Source organism: Hakea prostrata, chromosome 8 (genome assembly GCF_041222555.1).
Source record: "Hakea prostrata isolate BN-2017 chromosome 8, UWA_Hpros_2, whole genome shotgun sequence".
NCBI classification, from domain to species: Eukaryota; Viridiplantae; Streptophyta; class Magnoliopsida; order Proteales; family Proteaceae; genus Hakea; species Hakea prostrata.
In genome coordinates this window covers 33,261,083-33,284,535 of record NC_142607.1, presented here as the reverse complement: position 1 = coordinate 33,284,535, position 23,453 = coordinate 33,261,083, and the positions used below count along the sequence as shown (strand labels likewise).

The following is a 23,453-nucleotide window of genomic DNA, read 5'->3' as shown; positions in this document are numbered from 1 at the left end:
GGACCGGCGCGAACCGACGGCCGGGATCATCAACCTCCAAGTCGGCCCCACGAAAGATCAAATCCGGCCACCCGGCACGGGCAAGCAGCCGAACGCGCGACGGCTCGGGAAAACCACGCCGGTGAGCAGGAGGCGGCCACCCCAAGAGTGAAACCGACCAAGATCGGAGTACGGAGGAGGAACGCCGGCCACCACCACCGATAGGAGGCCCGGGAAACGGAACACGACGAACACCGGAAGCGGGAGGGGGGACAGTCACCAGGCAAGGGCCCAAGGCGCAAGATGCGCCAAAAGCACCAGGACTCACGGATGCCAAAACGAAGCGAGGGCCGACCCGGCGAGTCCACCCAAAGGCAAGAGGATGAACAACACAAAGGGAAAAGCGAGAGCAAGGAAGAAGAACGGAAAGGGACAGAAGCAGAGGAAGAGGATCGATGACGAGAAGAACCCACCGAGGAGGAGGAAAGAGGACCAACGGGAGCACAGCCGAGCGGGAAGGAGAGAGAAAGAACAGGGACAGAGAGGACCCGAGAAAAGGTAGACCCCGAAGATGGCATGGACACAGGCAACCGAGGAGACGGCGGAGGCCGGGGGGGGGCCGCGGGGGGGCGGGATGACGTGTCATTCCCTGGATCGTTGCAATAACGCTTCAAAAGGTGAGTGTTCTTGAAAACCCTATTTTCTAACCTAGTTTTGATGGTATTTATTATTAATGAATGCTAAGTTTTTCTTGTTGAAGTTGTTAGGTTGTATTGAATGCTCCCCCTTGTTTCTCTTTGTGTCTCTCAATGTTTTTGAGAGTTGGTTATGAAAATCTTTGCATTAATAATCGATTCAAACCTCTCTGAGACACCCGCAGACTGATACGGGGAGCCAAATTTGGGGATCTTCATTTAAGACCTAATTGGAATGTTTGGATGATACTTTGGGGACCCTAATATTCTTAATTTGAAGACCCCAAAGTCATGTTCAAATTGATTTCGAATCGAAGTCGAAATCGGAGTTTTTGCTCATGGCCAGTCTGGCTAACAACCAACGTTGTATGCTATGCATCCGGCCCGAGCAAACCTATTCAATTGGCCATATTCAGAATGTGTGTTTTGGCCCTCTTTTGACCCCCGATCGATTCCCGATTGTTACTCACTTATTTTCTTATGTACCTAGGATTATTTTTGGGTCTGATTACACTCTCTTTGGTGAACTTTTGGGATTTTGAAGATCGTTATTAACTTGAAAATGATGAGGAAAATACTTAACCATATCTTGAATGATTGATGGTATTATTTAAATCTTCATTATTTTGTATCTTGTATTATTTTGATATTTTGTATTCTATTATAAATTGTGTGACTTTACACCACTACAAGAAAATGTGTTAGTGGTGACTCTTTTGTTTTTTAAATAGTGGTGGTTTACACTAAACCGCCACTAATATATATTAATTAGTGGTGGTTTTATCTTAAACTTCACCAATGGACCTAAACTATGCGAGTATAGAGGGATGAAAGGATATTCACACTAGGATCAAACCTGTACACCGAAAATGCTTCAAAATCTTCAGCGAAAGATCCTTTTATTTAATAGGTTCAAACCCTTACAATGAAGATGCCCAAAATAGGGGAAAATAAAAAATTTAAAAGATCATCTTTAGGCCTAGTGTTTTCTCTTCCTTGTTTAGTTTCACATTTTCATTCTTCCTTTTATATTTTTATTATTTGAACCGGCTCATCAAGAACAAGCACCAGAGCCAAATCCGAGCTTTTCTCCAGCCACATTATAAACCACCTCAAATGTGTGCTGCTGTTGGTTTCCAAGGATCTGCATATCGGTAACATCATTGTTGCTAAGAAAAGCCAAGCAATGTTGAGTAGAGCTTTCTTCAATTAAAATCCCAGAAGGATGAACGTTCAACTCAGCACCTCCACTAAACTGCAATACTATGGATGGTAATTCTACAGAACTGTATCCAGACAAGTCATAGCATGTATCAAATTGTTCATATGCTGGTGCAATAGGGTATTTAGACATTGCTTGACGAAATGCTGAACTAAGAGCTGAATAAGCATCTGGTGCCAACCGAGTGATGACAGTTCCGGAATCTATAATGGTTCCTGAAGTTGTAAAAACTGATTCTGCAATTGATAGCTTTTGCCCATTAACACTGATGCCTGTCATTGTTAGGAAATAGAAGGAAGGGTGGTCGGCATTTGTTTGCAATGGAGTATATTGAGCATCAGAAGAAGAAGAACCCGCTTCGCTACCGAATGCGAGAAAACCAGTAGAACTGCTTGTGGATGGAAGACAATACGAGAAGATCTTCCCATACTGTTGAGCCGTCTGTGATACCAAAGAGATCTGATCACGGCCAAGGCCTAGTAATCCGTCTGAAGTACCAAATAACCCATCATTGTTTTGACCACATCCGAATTCGAAATTTGGGATGGTTTCAGAGGAAGATAGTGTAAGTGTGTCAGTTACAAAGTCACCTTGAGAGTATGAATCGTCACCATACCTAACCTTGTAGAGACAATTGGTAGTGCAGAGGGCTTGTTCATAGCCTCCTGATGTGAGTTGTGAGCATGTATCTGAACCACACTGGACAGTTGAATAGGTGGAGGAAGCAGAAGAGTTGAAGTAGGGATCTTGCTGGTGATAACAGTAGGTGGCACAAGGTTGGCATTGGGTCCAAGTGAGATCACTACCTGTATCAAATGCTAATGTGAACTTTTGTTCAGGTGTTCCAAGTCCAATCCTCACAACAAAATTTCCAGAATCCCCAATGTTGGCAGGAAGTTTTACTGTAGAATCTGCTACGGATGATTGTTGGTTAGAGATTCTAGAATGGATCGACTTGACTCTAGTTTGGTCATTGATGAGAATCTGGTGAAGACTAGGGATTTTTGATTTCCCGCCATTCAATGGTGAGCAAGCTCCATATTTTTGAGTGACTTGAATTCTTGGCTTGCTTGAGGCTTCAGAATCTGAAAGCATAGAAGGTAATCAATGTCAGTATATAATAACTTCATTGTACGTTTAGAGAGAAGAGATCTGTTGTTCAACAAAACAAAACATAGATTAATTTGAAAGGAACTTCACCATTAGCTGAAGAAGAGCAAACATCAGATGGCATCAAAGAGCTCAGTGAAACTACATGAGTCCTGAGTTGATGACTTGCCATCATTTCTTCAAATCTGTAGGCCTCTACCTTTTCTTTGGAACCACTAAAGAGCAAAAAAAGAAGAGAAACTAAAAATGTGAGGAAAAGGAATGAGGGGTGGATAATGGCCATGAATGATGAGTATTGGATTGTCGGAGCAAAACTGAAGAGCAGATGAAAAAAGGAAAAAGGAATAAGGAAGAGTAATTTCACTTTCTCTCCAATCCCAATGGCTACTTGTATTGTTAACCCAACCTTCAATGTCTATTTATAGAGGAAACTAAGGGATTCACATCAATATACTTCGTGGAAATTTTAGAGAAACAACTTTTTTTATACAAAAGCAAGCTTGTGAATTCCATGGTCTCTCAACTGACGTAGTTCACATGATGTGACTAAGGTTTAAAGTATCTGTATCGAGTTCGTATAGGTTAGGTGCTTTTAAGAGACGTATTGTCTTGTATTGAGTATTGTATCACTTTGGCTAATATATTTTAGCGTAATTCATTGGAGAGACGTATCGAGATGTATCGTATCGGTTTGATCAAATATGGATATCGGCTAGTATAATGGGATACTTTAAACCTTGGATGTGGCTTTCATTGGTCCTTTGCACATAAAATCTTGAACAATACGTGTTGGGTACTAACTTGATCAATGTGCCTATGCAAGACAATATGTCAAAGTGAACACCATTAGGCATTTAACATACCATCACACTTCTATTGCTGTCGACCCCTCTCACTCTAAATAGTTCGCTGTCTGCGACTGCCTCTTCGACAGCTCTCACTCATGGCAATTCATACTCTGATAGTAGAAAGCCTTTTTCAAGTGACGGCACTTTGTTCTCTCAATTTTCTTTTTTCATTTTCTCATGCAGTTGATAATCTTTTCTTGACAGCCATCATTCTATTCTAACTAGTCTTCTCCTGAAAAATCTTTGTATAATAAATATTAAGTACTTCACCAAAATGTCAAAAGCCTTAACGTCGAATTAATTAAATAATATATTTTTACTTATTCTATACTAGACTAAACCAATCTAACGTTTATACGCTAGAATAAACCCCATTAAACATGTGAAATAGTGTCGCCTTCATTCTGTCTTTGTAATTAATGGAGTGTCAAATACCCCAAAGAATTTTGCATACTGGAAATTTCCATGTCGCTATTACCAAGAAAATAAGAAAGAAAATTTCCATGTCGCAACAAATTATAGTCTTGCCATTCCAAAATAATCTAACGACTTGGCTTTCAATCCCGTTTATACATCCCACACGGCAAGTCTATCAAGTAAAGAAAAAGCCAGTGGTTAGATCGTCGAGCTCAGACGGAAGTTTCCAGTTACTATTTTTCTTGTTTCTAGATTTTTAGCTTTGGCGTTTAGCTCGGAATTCCTGGCAGTGATCAAAGAGCAATGTTTAAAGTATTCTATGATGTCATACAATACTAGTCGATATGTATCCATATTTAACTCAACCAATACGATACATCTCGATACGTTTTTTTATTAAATTACATTAAAATACATTAATCAGAGCGATACAATAGTCGATACAAGACGATACGTCTCTTAAAATCACTTGACCGATACGATACTCGATACCAATACTTTAAACCTTGCCAAAGAGATGGAGAACTCAATTTCACTGCTACTTAATTAATGTACAGTATTGTACTTCAAACGGTATCTCGACCGAAAGTTTGATCTTGACCGTCTGTTTTTTGAAAATATGAAAATATATTTTTCGAAAATGAACAATCTCGACCGTTCATTACAGGTATTGAACATTAATTGCGTAGTACTCAAGCATTTTCAAAAGATTAGATAAGTCACTTGAGTCAATATTCTCCAGAAGCTATTGGGTCTAAAAGCCAGCTGTGTTGAAAATCAGTCTTGGATACTGTATCTCGAGGCTGATTGAGTCACTCTCATAGTTGGTAGGCGTTTAGGGTAATCATATAAACTTATATTTTACTTCCATCGTTTATATTATGGAAAAATAAATAAATAAATAATCTCCCTCTTTCCCAATAAGGTAATATAAAACACTCTTTTAAGGGAGAAAAAAAATAGATTAATAAAATCCATAACCCCCATCTAGTGCAAAGTCACACCCTATGGAAATCGTACCACTTGACACCTTACATGAGTCTAGTACATGATACTGGATGAGGTAATATTTATCAAAAAAAAAAAAAAACTAGATGAGTTAATTGATTAAATAAAAGAATAGATTTTTTTTTCTCGCTAAAAGGATCATTATATTAAGCGAAGAAGAAATATTAAAAATACATCAATTAATACCGTATAAAGAACCAACCTCCCTTACCCGCAACAACTGTTGCCCCCAATACACCCTTCCTCACTGGTTCTTGCTCAGATTAGAAACCACTAACTTATAAAACGAAATCTAGGACGTCTAGAGGCATCCACATCAAGTTCATTAAGGATTGAAGCTGACCAAGGAATGTTAATATCAGAAATTCCTATTCTAGCTGCCGAATTTGCCAAAAAATCTGCCACTGTATTAGTTTCACGATAGCAATGTGAAATCTTCCAATCTATAGTCAACAAATATTCTTGTAACTCTCTCCACATATGAAAGATATACCAAGGTATTTTCTTCATTGTATTAAAGTCACCACAGCTTTTGAATCACTTTCTACCCAAAGCTTATTAATTTGTAAATGCCTTGCCCAACGTAATCCGTGAATGAAAGTTTCCAATTCAGCCTCAAAGTTGGTTTTAACATTTAAAAAAATACTGAAATTGAAAACCACCGCAAGCAACTTCATTTCGAAAGACTCCTCCACCGCCAGACCTTCCTGGATTGCCTAAAGAAGACCCATCAATATTTAGTTTAACCCAACCTACAACAGGAGGACACCAAAAAATTTCTTGTGGAGGAGCAGCACTAAAAACAGAGAAGTGAAGGCCCAGTCTTCTTGCATCCGAAAAAATGGTAGGAGTTACTTTTCTTCCATCCATTTTAAAGCCAAACTGTACTAAGTCTGAAAAAATTAAACTCATCACCTCATCAATCCTGAAATTTAAATTTTCAAACCGGATTTGATTGCGGACCATCCAAAGAAAGTATAAAAGCAAACAACATCCATTAATCCAAGCAGTCTGTAAAGGAAACTGTGAAGCCTGGTGTTTCCAAGCCTTGAACGACTCTACAATCGAATCTTTTATCGTCCAACTATAACCAAACTTTGTTGCAAAAGCTTCTCCACATCCACGTGAAAATGAGTAATGAAGAAAGAGATGTCCTATGTCCTCTGAAGCTTTACCACATAGATTACAACGAGAGGCCAGCATAATCCCTTTCCGAGTCAACAAGGCATCAACAGGTAGCCTATCATGAAAAAGTCTCCAACAGAAAACTTGTTGTCTAGGCTGCAAAGAAGTCTTCCAAATACTTTTAGCCCATTCCAGTTGTTCTCCTTTTCTACGATAGAGATCCCATGCCGATCGAAAACTAAACTCTCCCCCCACTGAACCTTGCCAATGACAAACATCAACAAAACCAGCACAAGGTACAGGATATAACATAATAAGAGAAATTACCTCTTGAAATTTGGCATTGTCCACTGACGGAAATATCCACTCCCCTTGCTGTAAACAATCTGCAACAGTCAATTTCAAATAACCCTCTAAATCTAGAGGAATACCAACATAGTCTGCAATGGTAAAATTCCCCAACCATCTGTCAAACCAGAAATTTATATTCTAACCATTTCCAACTGACCACCGTTCATTAGCTTGAACAAAACCCCAAACCTTCCTCAATCCCAACATCAAAGAGGACTGCTGCCCATAAATCTTTAAATTTCCCCTTTTGTCCACCATCTTCCCCTTTAAAAAATGAGCAAAAACAGAGTGTTTATGTTTAATTGTCCAAGCCAACTTGCATAAGGAAGCAAAATTGACATCTCTTAATCTTCGAATACCCAAACCACCCTCACATTTTGGAGTACATACTTTTTCCCAAGACACTGTAACCTTCTTCACAGCCTCTATACTCCCCGTCCAAATGAAGTTACGCATCCAAGCCTCTCGCTTGAGAAATAATAGAGCTAGGCCACCGTAACATCGAAAAATTATGAATTGGCATGCTAGAAATAACTGAACGTACCAACTCCACTCTACCTCGCCAAAGATAATGACTTTCCACACCACCCTTGTAGCCGATTCTTAATCTTGTCTAAAACTGACATCAATCTGACACGAGTAACTCTTCCTTTAAAAATATCTATCCCCAGATATCGAGTAGGAAAGAGAGCAATTGGGATATTTAATATGTCCACAATTTTCTGTTTGCGACTAGGAGGCACACGTCTAAGAAAAAGCTTACTCTTCTCCAAACTAATATGTTGACTCGAAAATTCTTGATACTTCGATAAGAAAATTTTCAAAGCTTTAACATAACATAAAGAAGCATTTGAAAAAATAAAAATATCATCAAGCATACATCGAACGGAAGGAACTTCTACTCCCCCGGGACCCGGCAAAGCTCTCAATCTACCAAGCAGCTATCAAAGAATGAATGCCCTCGCATAGTACCTCTTCTGCAAGAAGAAAAAGAAGAGGAGATAAAGGGTCCCCTTGCCGAAGCCCTTTCTCAACTCCAAAGAATCCAACTGGTCCCCCATTCAATAAAACTGAGATTCTAGTAGATTGAAGCATCTCATGAATCCAGCCAACGCATCTATTTGAAAATCCGAAAGCCTTCAAGACCAAGAATAAAAACTCCCATGATAGGGTATTATAAGCCTTCATAATATCAATCTTAATTCCCATCCCTCCCCCTCTAACAGAAGAATGTAAAATATTTGTAAGTTCAGAAGCGACAGCAATATTTTCAGAAATCATCTTACCTTTCTGGAAAGCTCCTTGCTCCTCAGAAATAAGCTTAGGCAAAAGAGGACTCAGCCGAGAAGCCATTATCTTTGACAATGTTTTGCAAAAAAAATTCCCCATACATAGAGGCCGAAATTTGTCCAGTGTAGCTGCATTCTCCACCTTGGGAACTAAAGTGAGGAAACAATTATTTACCCCTTTCGGAAGTTTTCCTTTTCGAAAGAAGGATCGAACAACAGCCCCAAAATCAGCTGAAACAATATCCCAGCATTTGCGGAAAAAACTTCCCGGAAAGCCATCTGGTCCTGGAGAACTGTCAGGATCTAGGTCCCATACCACTCCTTTGATCTCCTCATTAGAGGGCAAACCTTCAAGTAATAAACAATCATCATCCATCAGCACTTTTGGAATCACAGACAACAACTCTGGGTGTCCCAAGTAGGAACCCACTTTATGATAGTTTTCAAAGTAAGTCACCACATAATCCTGTAGTTCAACCGAACTTGATGTCCAAGTGTCATCCATTCTTTGCAAAGATTTAATAGAGTTTTTATTCCTTCTAAGTTTAGTAGAGAGATGGAAAAATTTTGAATTCCTATCTCCCTCCCTCAACCACCTGACCTTTGCTTTCTGCCGAAGAAGAGAGTCCAAATGATCCATTGCTTGTACAAGTTTTGACTTCAAAGAAGCCTCTTGATCAAAATATTCATTTGTCATATCAAGTTGATCAATATTAGTTTGAAAGGATGCTAGATCTTTCTCCGCTTGCTGTACTTCAATAAAAAGATTAGGAAATGTCATTTTTGCCCAAGCTTTAAGACGCTGCTTAACATTCTTCAATCTCTGTGCTAGTACAAAAATGGGATCACCAACAATCGGTTCCACCCAAGCCAAACGAACCACCTCCAAAAAAGAATCGTCAGTCATCCAAAAATTATTGAACCTGAAAGGAGAGTTTATTGGTTTGACACCTTTGTCAACAAAGACACAAATCGGAGAGTGATCAAACGAGTGTGTCGGAAGAGTGATCTGTTTAGAATCACCAAACAACTCTAACCATCTGGCATTGAAGAAACTTCTATCAAGGACCAAACGAACATTACCAACTTTGTGTTGGTTTGACCATGTAAATTTCCTACCCGAAGATGGAACTTCAAAAAGCTCACAAGCATCAATGGTAGCCTGAAAATCAGCTGCTGCACCCAATTGGAATCTGCTTGAACCCCTCCTTTTAGACACCCGTAACACTACATTAAAGTCCCCCATAACAAAAAATGGTAAGCTGGACAAAGGGAGAGCAATAAGATCCTCCCAAAGCAGTCTGCGATCAGATCTATCACAACAAGCATGAACCATTGATAGACCAAATTGGACACCTTGCCACTTGAATTGAAGAGAGAGTTGTTGGTCAGATGAAGAGAGAACAGAGGGCCGCTGCAACTCTCTCTTCCAAAAGACCCAAAGATTCGGAACTTTCTCCTGCCGAAAATTATACACAAAATTAGAAGAATATCCCAATCTATTAATAAAGAGAATTGGGCACTTACTAACATCCACTTTTGGTTCAGCGACACAAAAAATGTCTGGTTGATGAGTCATTAATAGCATTTTAAGGGCCCTCCTACCAGATGCATTACCAATGCCGCGAATATTCCAGAAGAAAAGCTTCATATCAACAGTTACAAAAAAAAGAATAGATTTATTAATAAGACTTTAAGATAATACTAAAATAGTTAAATACAATAGTGAGCAAGTAAATAGTCAAAATCGTCACCATACAGCTTGCTCGTCAAATCCTTCTTCCACACTTACATGACATATAAAACCCACACTTATGTAAATATAAAAGAATGATTTGACAAGCAGCACTGACTAAAAAGGGTCTCCACTAATGAGTATAACATTAAAGCCTTTCTAATCTCAATTTCCATAACATCTGTCCATCATGCCCAATGGGTTTTGTATAAATGGTTGATCTCATAAATGATTTTTTTTTTTTTTGTTTTTTGGTAGTCAACTGAATTATTGGAAGCGGGTAAGGGGTGAGGGGAAACATAATTCCACCAACCACCCAGTGGAAGACGGCCATTCTTTCGGACCCGAAACCAAAAGGGCCTTCCTGGCTAGGAGATCTGCTATAATATTAGAACTCCTAGGTATAAAGGCAGGGATACAATGTATGAAATTATTCATTAAATAATGGATATCCTGAATCAGTGGCTCCACTACCATCGGAGGTTGCAGATCACCTTCCAAGTACCTGATCATCTGTTTGCAATCGGACTCGATTAGGATGGACTCGTAGCCACTTGCAAGCGCCTCTAATAATCCTGCTCTGAAAGCCAGAATTTCTCCTTCTTCAGCGGAGTTATAGGTCCTAGGTATAGATGAGACACTTAGAAGCGTACCCCCGGCACCGCGAATAGCAATGCCTGCACCCCCCCCTTCTTGGTCCTTGCAATTCAGGATGCACCTGTATTGACCTTCACAAAACCACTTGGGGGGGGGGTTCCCACATCAACCTGACGTTTGCTTCACTTTCCTCCCCCCGGGCAATAACCTGCCTGGCTGGTTTTTGATTGTCCCAAAATTCTTGAAATGAGGTGACTGCCCTCTCCACCACTTCTTGAGGTTTCCATTTCTGTTCCCCCATCAGCTGGTCATTCCTTGCTTTTCAGAGCCACCACACGACAAAAGAACTCAGACTCTTCATCCTTTCTGTATCTTGTGGACTTAACTTGCTAAATTCCTTCCATATGGATAACCATTCTTGGAGGGATCTACATTTGTCATCTGAGATTCTCCAAGAGAGAGGGGACCCAAACCATATACTCTTCGCAAACTGGCAATGTAATAAAACATGGGGAGTTGTTTCCTCTTCCAGACCACATTCTCCACAAAGTGCATCTACCCCAATCTTCTTGGAGATTAAATTAGATGTGGTTGCAAGACATTCGTTGCATGCTCTCCATAGGAAATTCCTCATTTTTGGCCATGTTTTGCATTTCCATATTTCTTTCCAGTGCTCTTCCTTCAACTCATTCCAGCTATGAGTTTTAGATGTAGATGGACTATGTTTTTCATCCTCCTCTTGCTGAAGTGCCAATACTTTATATGCACTTTTCACTGAGAACCTGCCATCTCTGATGCTACCCCAGACCAGTGCATCTTCAGTAGGAAACAACGCCAGTTTAATGTTTAGAATTGCATTAGCCTCTTCAGGAGAAAACCAACGAATGATCTCTGTATTGTTCCAAGTTCTTGATTGTTGATTTATTAAATCTACCACACTTGATATCCCACAATCATTTGGTTTCGTAGAAGAGACTCTAAACCGTATAAGGGTAGGTATCCATGGATCTGTCCACACATTAATATGGTCTCCCATTCCAATTTTCCATATCAGTCCTTGTTTGAGTACTTCTCTTCCCTCAATAATACTTCTCCATGCCCATGATGGATTATTGCCCAAGCGTGCCTCAATGAAAGATGTATTTGGAAAATAGATCTTCTTAAGAAATTGAGCCCAGCATGCATTAGGGAAAGAGAGAAGCCTCCAAGCCACCTTATTAAGTAAAGCTTTGTTTTGCATCAACGGGTCTTTGAATCCCACTCCTCCCTTAGCCTTTTCGTTGCATAACCTTTTCCAAGACATCCATTGTATTTTTGCCTTTTCTTTTGACCCACCCCAAAAGAATCTTGCAGCCCGAGCTTTCACTTTGTTGTGAATGGATGTAGGAATCTTAAAGTGTGTAGTGGCATATGTTGAAGATGGAAGAGCCACAGCTTTTAACAGTATTTCCCTACTAGTTTGATTCAAAAGCTTGTGTGTCCATCCTTGAAAACGGCTCTCCGCCTTATCACTAAGGGAGTGAAATAAGGCCACTTTAGAAACTCCAAAATCCGTTGGGAGACCGAGGTATTTAGTTGGCCCATCACCATATGAGACCCTCAGGATTTTTGAGAACCACCTTTTCATTTTTTGTAAAGCATTGGGGCTAAAGCATACATTGGATTTGTTGTAATTTATTAGCTGACCCGAAGCTTTGCAATAAGCATTAATTCCTTCCTTCAAAGCATGTACACTCTTCAGGTTGACTTCAGAGAAGAGGACACAGTCATCTGCGAACATCAAATGTGTGAGTGGATCCGTTCGGCCTCTGATACGGATTCCTTTAATCTCCCCTCTATTTTCACCCCGTGTTATCATCTGAGTCAAACCTTGTGAGCATAGTACAAAAAGTGCTGCAGATAAAGGATCACCTTGCCTGAGTCCTCTTTCCAGAGTTACCATAAATCTCTCAGAGCCATTGATTAAGAAAGAGTATCTCACAGATGATAGCACATTTAATATTATATCCAAAAATTTAATATTAAATCCCTCCATTCAACTCTGTCATACGCTCTTTTCATATCCAGTTTAAGAGCCAACAATGCCTTCTTGCCTTTTTTCTTCTGTCGGATGAAATGAAATGCTTCATGGGCCATAAAGATATTATCCGAGATGAGTCTATCTTTCACAAAGGCTGTCTGAGCTTGAGGTACAAGATCAGGTAACAGGGAGTTGAGTCTGGATGCTAGCACTTTGGTAGCCACTTTCACTGCCACAATACATAGGCTGATTGGTCTAAAGTCCTCCACAAGTTCAGGAGCATCCTTCTTTGGAATTAAGCATATGAGAGTGTCATTTGTACCATCAGGAAGGAAACCTGTTGAGAAAAAATCACAAACGAATTTATATAATTCGTCTTTGGTTAGTTCCCAGAAATGTTGGTAGAATAGGGGTGGGAAGCCATCAACACCGGGACTTTTCAATGGACCCATGGCATACAATGCAAGTTTCACTTCCTCAATGGTAGGGGCTGCCATTAGCATAGAATTTTGTGTCACCGAAACTTTTGGTTGAATGCCTTGAATGACCCATGTGAGATCCCTATCCTCCACCTCCTCAGATGTAAAGAGAGTATGGAAATAATCTTCAAAGAAATTGTAAATATCTTCCTCATTAGAGCACCATTCCCCTTCATTATTCTTTATTTTAAAGACCCGGTTATGCCTCCTTCTTGCCACCGTCTTTGCATGAAAGAAAGATGTATTTTTCTCTCCATTTTTAAGCCAATCCACTCTCGATTTTTGTCTCCATAGTGTCTCCTCACAAGCTAGTAGATATTCCAGTTCTTTGGTCATGTGGTTCTCTGTGAGCTGAGTATCATCTTGTACACTACTCCCTTGTAATTTAGAAAGCTCCTTCTTAATATTTTCAATTTGAGTATGAATGTTACCAAAAGTCTGTCTATTCCATTCTTTGAGATCCTCTTGACACCATTCGAGCTTTTTAAACAATAGTGATGGGGGAGGTGGGGAATCTGGCTCTCTTGACCAGAGGCTTTATGAACTACAGCTGCACACGTTGGGTTCTTCAACCACATGGCCTCAAATCGAAATGGTCTCGGACCTCTCTCGAATCCTCTTCTAGGTCTCCCATTTGAGTCAATTATGAGAGGAGCGTGATCGGAGGACAATGCTGGCTCCACTAATACCACGGTTTGGAAAGTGAGAAAGCCAATCAACATTACCAAAGGCTCTATCCAGTTTGATGCGAATATTAGCAGCACCAATTCTTTTGTTGCTCCATGTATAGGCTGCCCCATGTGATCCCAAATCATTGAAACCTCAGCCAATCACCATTTCTTGAAAAAGCCAGACGTCCTTACTCCCTCTACAAGCCCCTCCACTTTTTTCTTGCCAAGAGAGAAAAGAATTAAAGTCCCCAACGCATAACCAATTTCCTTTTCTTCCTTCACTCAGTTTGACTAGAGCCTCCCATACTTTCTTCCTTTTATTTTTCTTAGGGTCCCCATACACCAAGGTGAGAAACAAATGCTGTTTCTTGTAAGTGATGAAGCAGTCAATCATTCTCCTGTTAGATTCCAAGATCTCCATCCTAAGATCACCATTCCAAAGCAGAGCCAATCCCCCTGCCGTTCGTACAGGATCCACACACATGCTACAATCCATACCAATTTTTTTTCTTATTTTTACCATCTCAGCTGAGCTAATTTTAGTCTCCATCAGGAACAGAATGTCAGGTTTCTACTTCTTGGTGAGATTTTGAAGAGCTCGAACTGAAGGGGGGCTCGCCAGACCCCTACAGTTCCAAGATATAATGATCATGATGACCCGTGATGCTGGTCTCCACCTTGCATCACGGGGGTAAGTTGTAAAAAAGACTGATCTTCATCTTCTTGCGCCTGATCACATTGAGAGTCAATACCATGTGAACCCTTCATTTTCTTCTTATTTATACCCTCATTGGTTGTTTCCATGTCCCTCTGAGATATATCTTCCAGCTGATAGGAGATGGAATTTTGAATGCTAGATTCAGTTGGAGACAAAGCAACGGTCACATTTTGAATTCTGCTCTTAGGAAGTTGAGAATTGGAGGGTTGAGTGTTCGGTTGGGTTTGGTAAATGGAATTCTCTGAGTGATGGGTAAGGAGTGAGGTGGGTATTTGGGTTTGTGGGATTAAGTGGGTTTGGTTAAATGGGCCTGCTTGGTTGGGAAGGTGGGTAGATGCGTGTGGGTTTACATGTGGGGAATAAATAGGTGTAGATGATGGGCTTGGGCTTATAGGTAAGTGATTAGAATATGCTGGGGACATGGTGGGTATTATGTGGGATGGATAAGGATTGATTAGGGATACAGATCCTAGGGTTGGGAGTAAAGAGGATATAATGCGGTGGATCTCATAAATGATGGATTCTATGTAAATGGCTACTTCCTCATACACTATGGACAGATGACACATATATTCACTAACATTAGATTAGTCGGTTAATCAGTATGCCGTCTGCTGGTCCTGAACAATGCTTCGGTTGGGGTGGTGACTAACCGATGTTTGTGGGTTCTACTAAATTGCGGTGAGAGAAACATTATTTCAATCCCTTAAAGTTCTATCTAGCTAATATTGTAAACAGAATTCTTGACCCCAATAAAAAATAAAATATCCATTGAAGTGAATATTCAAGATATCAGTATTGGATACCAATTCACAAGGTTCATTTAGGGCCAGCGCAGCCAACGGAGAGAGACCCGTAGGGAACGATCAGACAACACCACACAAAGGATCAAGAGTCCCTAAAACAATATTGACATCACATACTTCACAAAATCACAGTGAACCACAAATCTTCACATATCTTACCAACAGTTAATTTTATAATAGACTCCATGATTTAAAACCAGACTAGATCTCCAGACTCATTAAACGAAACAAGCCCTTAAGAGATTTATTGTACTAAATTTCTGATAGAGAGATTGTCCTAAAGCTACAATAGGGCCAAACTGGTTTACCATTCCATGGGATTAGTTCATTTGACAAAGACCAAAACTTCCTAGTAGCAGAGATTGTCAGTAACTGAATCTGAACCTTAATGCTTCAGTCGATTTACTGCATCACTCCCTAATAACTATGCTAAAGCTTGCCAGCAGACCTTGTCTTGGCTGCTTCTGCCATTCCGGCCACCTTGCACCTTTTCCCCTCGGTTCCCCAACTCATACGGGTGCAACGGCCAAAACATAGGCTATATTCTCCTGTTTTAACCACCAGTTTGTCAATGCATTGAAAATAACAGTGATGCACTTCGGTAGGGGGCAAACCGAGGTTCTGATACCTTGAACTATATCCCTGTTCTCCAATATAAAATTCACACATGATACAAAACTCAGAAACAGAACAAATGCCAAATACCTAATTTATGCCAACCATCACTCAGAACATGACGGAACAATGATAACTGAACAAATTGATTATGCAAAAAATATAGCCTAGAATGGCATATATCACTCTTGACAAAAAGAAGGGGACTGAGATATAGAAGGAATATGGTGCTCGCACTAATAGGAACAACATCAAAAATCCAAAATCTGAATCAACATCTATGATGGATAAGAAAATGTTCTTGCTCTAATGTCTCTCAAGTACATAATCGACTTCTACTCATTTCTACAGGTCTTGCACGCTCAAACCTGGAGAAGAAACAAAGATCACCAAAAAAATTAGAAGAGGTGATGAAAACCCGAACGGCTAGAGTACAAAAAGAAATCCATACTAGTATCAAGGATGATAAAAAGTCAAAGCTATGCCACATTCAAGTTGTGTTTTTTAATAATAAAATAAATGGTTCTGAGCCACTACAGCAAGATATAGTAGGAACCCATGTCTCTCTCTCTCTCTAGTGAAATAACCTCTCACAGCTCTATGATGCAAGGCCATTTTGCAGAACCCCATTGGTGCACTAACCATATGCGACTTGCTCAGAGAGCCTTCTTCAAATAAAATCATAGTAGAGGTTGAATGAAGGTAGACAAGGTACAGTAATATAGAATAAATATACAAATTCATCTTCTAGTATGCCAGGTTTTGCAAACACCAAAGAGTGGCAAGTCAGTTTAGAATATCAACAAGTAAAAAGTAGGTACCACAAGATGGACATTAGACAGTTGTAAAAATTAGCAAAGTGCTCTCTACAAAATTAACAACTGTATGAAGCCTAAAGAATAGATTAATAAGAAAGAATACAATATGTCTCATGCTCTGTCTAAAGGGATAACTACAGAATTACTGTTTACAAAGGAAGTAGATTAAAAAAAAAAAAAAGACTATTTTTATTGTTCAAGACAGGGAAAACCTCCAACTCAAAAGTAGATGGAGACAGGATCTTGCAAGGAAATTACTTAAATATGAATAAGACATGCAAACATATTTTATAAGAATGAAGAATCAGTTTCATAATAAAATAGCTAAAACAAATGCAGTTTGTTGTGGTTTATGGCCTGCGTGACTGTGTCCAAGGAGATATTGCAGCATAGCTGCATCATTGGTATTGGAAATGCATCTCAAATTCACCGAGTACTCTCCAAAATGGAAAAACCATCAAAACTTCTCCTTAGTACAAAATTTTCCCCAGTGGACTAAATAAGGTATTAGGTCCATCTAGAATTGAACAGTTTTAACTCTACGGTTGATGCAAATACAGTAAAGCAAATAATCATGGTGAATTATGTAACCTGGAGGGAGAGACTGCTTCAGCTTATCAGCCTTCTCTGAGTCAAAAACACATAAAGTGTACAGGTACTTGGAGCAGCGAACCTTGAACTTCACCACATCTTTGCTCCTCTTAATTTTGACAGATCGTGCATCTTTCCTTCTTGCTGTGAGAAGGAAATCTTTGATCTCATGTATCTGCTTTGGCTGTAGAAAGAAGACGACTAGAAAACTCAGTAAAATTTACAAAATCAGGCACTCATAATAGAACACTAACCACCACAATTCCTAATGCAGTCCCTAGATGAATTCTTGGATACAGAAGGAATATATGGTAATACCACAACGTTAAGTGTAGGCCCCATTTTCTATGTTAGCAATGAAGTATCCTTCACAATCAAGCGCAAAAACCAAAAAGATAATACAAATCAGCACATTAACCACCACTAGAAGATCATGAGGATTTGAAAATTAAACAGTATCACAGTTCAAAGGTGAGATGAGACTCAATAAATAAATATAGAGAACAATTAAACTACCTATGAACATACAAGAAAATATCCATGAATCTACAACACAAACAATCAACCTGATCGGCGATCTCTAACCTAGGGTCCACTTAATCGTATTTCACAAGGCAAAAAGAGTTATAACTGAGACTACAGACCTTATTGGTCCCCTTCAAGTCAACAACCCGCTAACATATAAAATAAAACAGATTAAAACTCCATGAGATGACCAGAATGACCAACAAAGGAGAAGTGATAAGCAATGATAGATGAGAAAACCCTGAATGCCCTTTGATTCCATTGCTAACCAAAGAATACCTAGATTACATATCTTATTGTTCCCCCTCAAGTCAATAACTGGGAAATTTATAGGATAAAATAGAGTAGAAGCTCATGACATTATCGTAGTGGTCTAACAAGGAAGAGACAATTTAAAAATGATTGATGAGTGACCTTACCACCCCTGTTTATACTGACCTAACAGTTCCTATAGATGATTCAATGACACAGCAATTTCGGCTCCTATGAAGTAAACCACAACATTAAATCAAAGGCAGACGTAACAGAGAGTTCAGGAAAATGAAATCTCAGGTATGTTGCGGAGATACAACATTATGCTCGTTTTCATCACTCTTTCATCATTTCCACAATCAAATCTCTCAGGATTTCAGACTTGGAGAAGGGACTAGGTGTCTATGTCCCAACTCCGGGGGTGGGACGTCAACAACTGTTTGGGATTTCTTGAAGCTTTCTAAAAAGAAACCAATTGTCTATGTCCCAATTAGAAGAAGTCCCTCTGTTTTGAAATTTGAACCATCACCAGTCAGAGACAAAGACCACCACCACCAACACGACTACTCATCCCCCACCCTTCTCTCCAGGAAGCACGCAGGATCTCAGCATTTATGGACTTTGGCCTCAGTTACCTTCATCGCATTCGCCTTCTTTCTACCTCAAATCAATTGTAGGGTTCTATCACCTCCTCTTCCTCCTTCCAACTCACAACCATCTAAGTCGCCTTCCTCCACTACTCTGTCACTCAAACACCACGATCAAAATGACCGCTTCAGCACTCAAATTCAGCCACAGCCGTCCACAACTGCCATTTCCCTCCCTGCAATTTCTTAGTATTCGATCTAACCAATGAATTCCAGCTCTGTGTTACAATGGCCGCACAGCGTTCCCAATGAGATCGATGATTGCATCGCTAATTTTGAGAATAAAGGGTAAAATCCAACACCCTAAACAACATCAACAAACAAATACCCTATGCTAGACGAATAAAACCAAATCAACAGCACATCAAATCACAGACAAAATGGAAAACACAAAACCATTTCGAGTAACTACAAATTTCAGTACCATTTTCTCAGAGTGCCGGAGAAGCCTGAACGTCGAATTCCAAAGTTCCCAAACCCTAGACTAACCCTAACGTTTATATTTGGAGGTGTTTCCTCACAAACCCTAGCCTTGCTCGTGCTTCGCCTTCACTCTTTAATTACATATTACCGATTTTGCCCCCGTCAGTCACCGAGTTAAACCTGTTCCACGCCCAGACCAGTTCCAATCTAAAGCGGAGACATGGATTAAAAGCAAGGCCACTTTCCTAAATTTTTTTTCTGAAGCTGGGTCATCTCCGGTTAATCATCATAGGGAGTGCTTTCGTCAGGATCGAACCCACGACCTCTCCACTAAGAAAAAAATGGCTATAAGATTGTGCTTTCTTCACACATCCCAGCCACAGGTGTAAGAGGGAAGACCAACCACCGTTCCACTGTTTAAGTACTCAGAGGTAAATATTCTCCTAAATGTATAGTAGAAAGGTGTGAGAATAGCAAAGCTTCAACCACTACAAGTAAAATATTCAAATTCCTTCATTTCAGCTAGATACTCGGCCTTATTTCACACTTTATATGGTCATCTATTTCTTCTCTTTTCTCCGAACTTTTGCTTGCTATTATGGGTATCTCACGTGCAACCCTTAAATTGTGATACATGACATTCTAAAACTCAAAAAGATGCAATTACTAGGACAGAGAGGTTACAATTGTTGATCAATTTGAGTGCCTTTTCTCCTTGTAAATATCTATCAATAATCTTATTCTTGGCCACCACCACTTTTAGCTTCACTCCAACCTTACGATAGTCAAGTGGAGATCTTCCGGTCACATCCTTCCCCATGTTGGCTTTAGTTAAATGCAAATGGATTGTTCTTTAGGCAATCCATAGAGATCCAGAGTAGGAAGGTTCTTTCAAGATTATATTGGTATACCCTTTTAAAAAGCATCTCAAAATATTAACAAATTCTGAAGCTGAATTCAATTTTATTTTATATTGTGATTGTAATAGGGGTGAGTTTGTTTACGAAAAAAAATAGGGGTGAGTCTTAGTGTAGTGGCTAGTGGATCACAATTGTAGTGTGAGATCAAGGCATCAAAACAACCTCTCAACAAAAATTGATAGGGTAAGACTGTGTAGTAAAATTACCCTTAAATTCTGCTTGTGCGAAAACCTTTGGCATCAAGTTTGTGTTTATTTAGGCATCAGATAGGGATAGGCAGATTTAATTTAGTGTTTGGCTTGGCTCTTCCTAACCTTGTATCTATCCTTGATCCCATCTCGAGTTTGGCCTTTGTCCTAAACCTAATTCTATCTTATCCTAGCCCTGATCTGTAATTACCAATAGTGATTAGTGTTTCTTAGTCAAGTGTGTGCACCCAAAAAATAATTTGACTATAACCAGGTGGTTTACCATGTTTTGTAACTTAAAATTATTATTATCAAAATCTCCTATAAAATCTAACATTTTCTACTTATGAGTTTATCCAAAATTCATGTGATAAACCAAACTTGTATTGGTTTTCAAGACACAACTGCAATCGCCACACAATATTGCTAGAATACCAAAAATCCATCCCTGCCAACATGACCCATGCATAAACCAAAACAAAAGCACCAACAAGAGCACTGATGTTGATTGAAACGTAGGACCAATTGAAGAAAGACGTTTAAGTGAGTTTATTGATATGGTCGACTATGCGTTATGGGTTATTATGTTGTTCCATAGTCAGGTCAGGATAAGGGTCAAGGCCAAGGCCCAGCCCTTGATAATAAAACATGATTAGGGCTAACCAAGCATCTTAGTGCTAGGCTCACCCTTGTAGGGTCAGGGACAGATCAAGGTTTCTAGACTTGTTAGGGTTTAGGTTTATGATCAAAATAAGAGTCGAGCTAGGGTACATAAACTTTTTCCCCCCTACAGAATTGCCACCAGGTCCATCGAGTCCAAATTGAGACCTTCCCAAAACCATTGTCTTTAGCACATAGTAGTGCTTCGTAGATGGCCATCGCTTCCCGGCACAAAACCTCCTCATAGCGTACCATAATTGATGTCGCATGAAGCATGGTTCTCTGAGCATTACAAACCACATATCCCAACTTGCTCTTGTTCTCTTCCTACGCAGTCCTAGAAGCACTTCATCGTGAGCAAGCTTGAGGCTTCTAGTAGGCCATGGGAGTTGAAAGCTCCTTCTTGCTCCTCCTTTAAGAAATCTTTGGCCTTCCAGAATTCAGCAAAACACTTGAGAGCTCCTCTCTATCACCTCTAATGGCATAGGACGCTTGCCCTTGAATACCATTTCGTTCTTGGCGAGCCATAGACCCCAACACAAAAGCTACCTTTGCCAGCGAGTGAAAATTTCTCTATGAAATTAGCTTGGGATTGCTTGAGAAGGAATTTTGGGGAGGTAGACTGGTTCATGGTAGTGTGGGGTGTGAAATTATTTCCTCGACAGAGCCTATTTGTGTGGAAGTTAATGTTGAGTAAGCTTCCAATTGACTCTAGTGCAATGTTGTGGGGTGTCCCTCGTTTCCAACTGTCTTGTGTGAAAAAGACCATGGAGAGTGTTGATCATCTATTTGTTCAGTGTGAGTTTGTTGAATTTCGATGGGAAAGAAAGCATTAGTGGCTGAAGTTTGGGCTTAGTGGAGAGGAAAGGCAAGGGTATCGAACCTAGTAAGTGTGTGGATGAAGGGCCTCATATTAACACTTTAATTTACTTGGCTAGAATGCAATATCAGGAGGCATGAAAATGTGGGAAGAGGGATCGAATGGGTCTTCAGGGCAATCTTTTTGGACCAACAAGTTGAGACGTATAAAGTGGAAGGCTTGTTGGGGAAGTATGATTTAGATGTTGCCAAGGGCCCTTCAATTTGCTTTTAAGGTGCTGGCTTACAATTCACTTGAAGAAGTGGTGTAGAAATGACTACCAGAGGGCCAGAGAAAGCTCAACATAGATGGGTCTACTTTAAGGAATCCAAGCCAAGCTGTTGTGGGAGGTTTGCTTTGAGATTCAAGACCCAGGTTGCTGACTTCATTCTGCTGGTACTTGGGAGTCAAGGCTAGTCTAGAAGTGGAGTTTATTGGTTTAATGAAGGGTGTGACAACAGCTTATGCACTTGGCATTGAGAAGTTATGGATGGAGACTAATTCAGTGGCTATGGTGATGGCTATATAATCTCTTCAGATCCCTTGGTTTCGTCCTTCAACAATGATATGGGTTGTTTTGGAAGGTAGAGAGTGGATGATTATTCATTACTTTTTATGAGTTTAATCCAATTGCAGACTTTCTTGCAGAGTCAGTGGCAAAAGACTAGACTTGGGTCCCTATTTGGGAAGTGGCTTGAGCACATTAAATGGGAGTTAAATAGGGATGCCTTGCAACCAGGGGCGGAGCCAGGATTGAATATTGGGGGGGCCGAATATGCCTGGGCCAATACGGGACCCACCGTGGGTCCCATCTCATAAAATTGTATTATATTTTGACATGAATGGCCTACATTAAAAATTTAAGTAAATTAAGCTGAAATTCTAAGCAAGATTTGAATTTCTATTAATAGGAATGAAATTTTAGAAAAAAGTTTAAGGATTAAAAAAAATCAATGATTATGATTAAATCTGATAAAATCTATGGCTGAATTCTAACGAGATTCAAATTGTTATTAGTAGAATCAAATTTTAGGAGAAAGAAAGAACAACTAAATAAAAAAAATAAAATTATACTTTATTAAATGAATATTAGAAAAATCATGGTGAATGTGAGAGAGAGAGAGGAATAATTTGAGAAAGAGAGAGTGAATACTGATAACTGTGGAGAAGATTTCGAAAAATTCCAATGTCTGCTGATTACTCCAATATTTTGTGAGACGTGTGAGAAAAAAAGAGAGAAGAAATAGGAATAAAAGAAGAGATTCATTAGAGAATAAATAGGAATGAAAATATGAGAGAGAATATAGGGAGAAATTCATGGATCGTGAGTTAATTTTTAATTAGAATTTAACTCTTTATTCCTTAAAACTAGGGGTTTAATGATAACCATTTGATTATGATTAAAAATGACATTTGTACCCATCATCTATATCTTAGATTTTTATTTTTAATTTTTGGAGGGGGCCAAATAGTGGTATTTCACATGGAAAGTGAGAAAAATTAGGAAAATATGTAGGTATTTTCAAAACTTAAAAAATCCGGGGGGGGGGCATGGGGATCCACATCCTCTGTAATTCCTTTCCCTACAATTCCCTGTAATTCCCTCATTGGATTGTGCCATGTGGCATTTAAGTAATCCAATGGTTATCCAACAAAAAAGAGTTTAAATAAAATTCAAATTTATGGGTGGTTTAAATAAAATTCAAATTTAGTTTAAATTAGATAACCATTGGATTACTTAAATGCCACATGGCACAATCCAATGAGGGAATTACAGGGAATTGTAGGGAAAGGAATTGCAGAGGATGCGGCTGACATCGGGGGGGGGCCCCCCCCGCTCTTTTGGGGCCCCCCCCCCCCGCTACTCTCTCTGCTTTGTTTTTTT

General features: G+C 39.6%; 2 protein-coding genes across 2 annotated transcripts; both read right to left on the bottom strand.

The window, feature by feature from the left end:
• Positions 1 to 1,728: 1,728 nt before the first annotated feature.
• LOC149007608 (aspartyl protease family protein At5g10770-like) lies at positions 1,729 to 3,370 on the bottom strand. Its single transcript, XM_089166722.1, has 2 exons — positions 3,097 to 3,370; positions 1,729 to 2,981 (listed from the first exon to the last, which is right to left on the bottom strand). Exons 1-2 carry the CDS (start codon positions 3,287 to 3,289, stop codon positions 1,729 to 1,731), a joined length of 1,446 nt encoding a protein of 481 aa, XP_089022848.1. The 5' UTR covers positions 3,290 to 3,370.
• An 11,978-nt stretch (positions 3,371 to 15,348) lies between these two features.
• LOC149007607 (large ribosomal subunit protein eL38z/eL38y-like) lies at positions 15,349 to 19,051 on the bottom strand. The gene is made up of 3 exons (XM_089166981.1): positions 18,943 to 19,051; positions 17,095 to 17,278; positions 15,349 to 16,053 (listed from the first exon to the last, which is right to left on the bottom strand). The coding sequence occupies exons 1-3, from the start codon at positions 18,943 to 18,945 to the stop codon at positions 16,031 to 16,033; spliced, it is 210 nt and encodes a 69-aa protein (XP_089023107.1). The 5' UTR covers positions 18,946 to 19,051; the 3' UTR covers positions 15,349 to 16,030.
• Between the last annotated feature and the right edge of the window lie 4,402 nt (positions 19,052 to 23,453).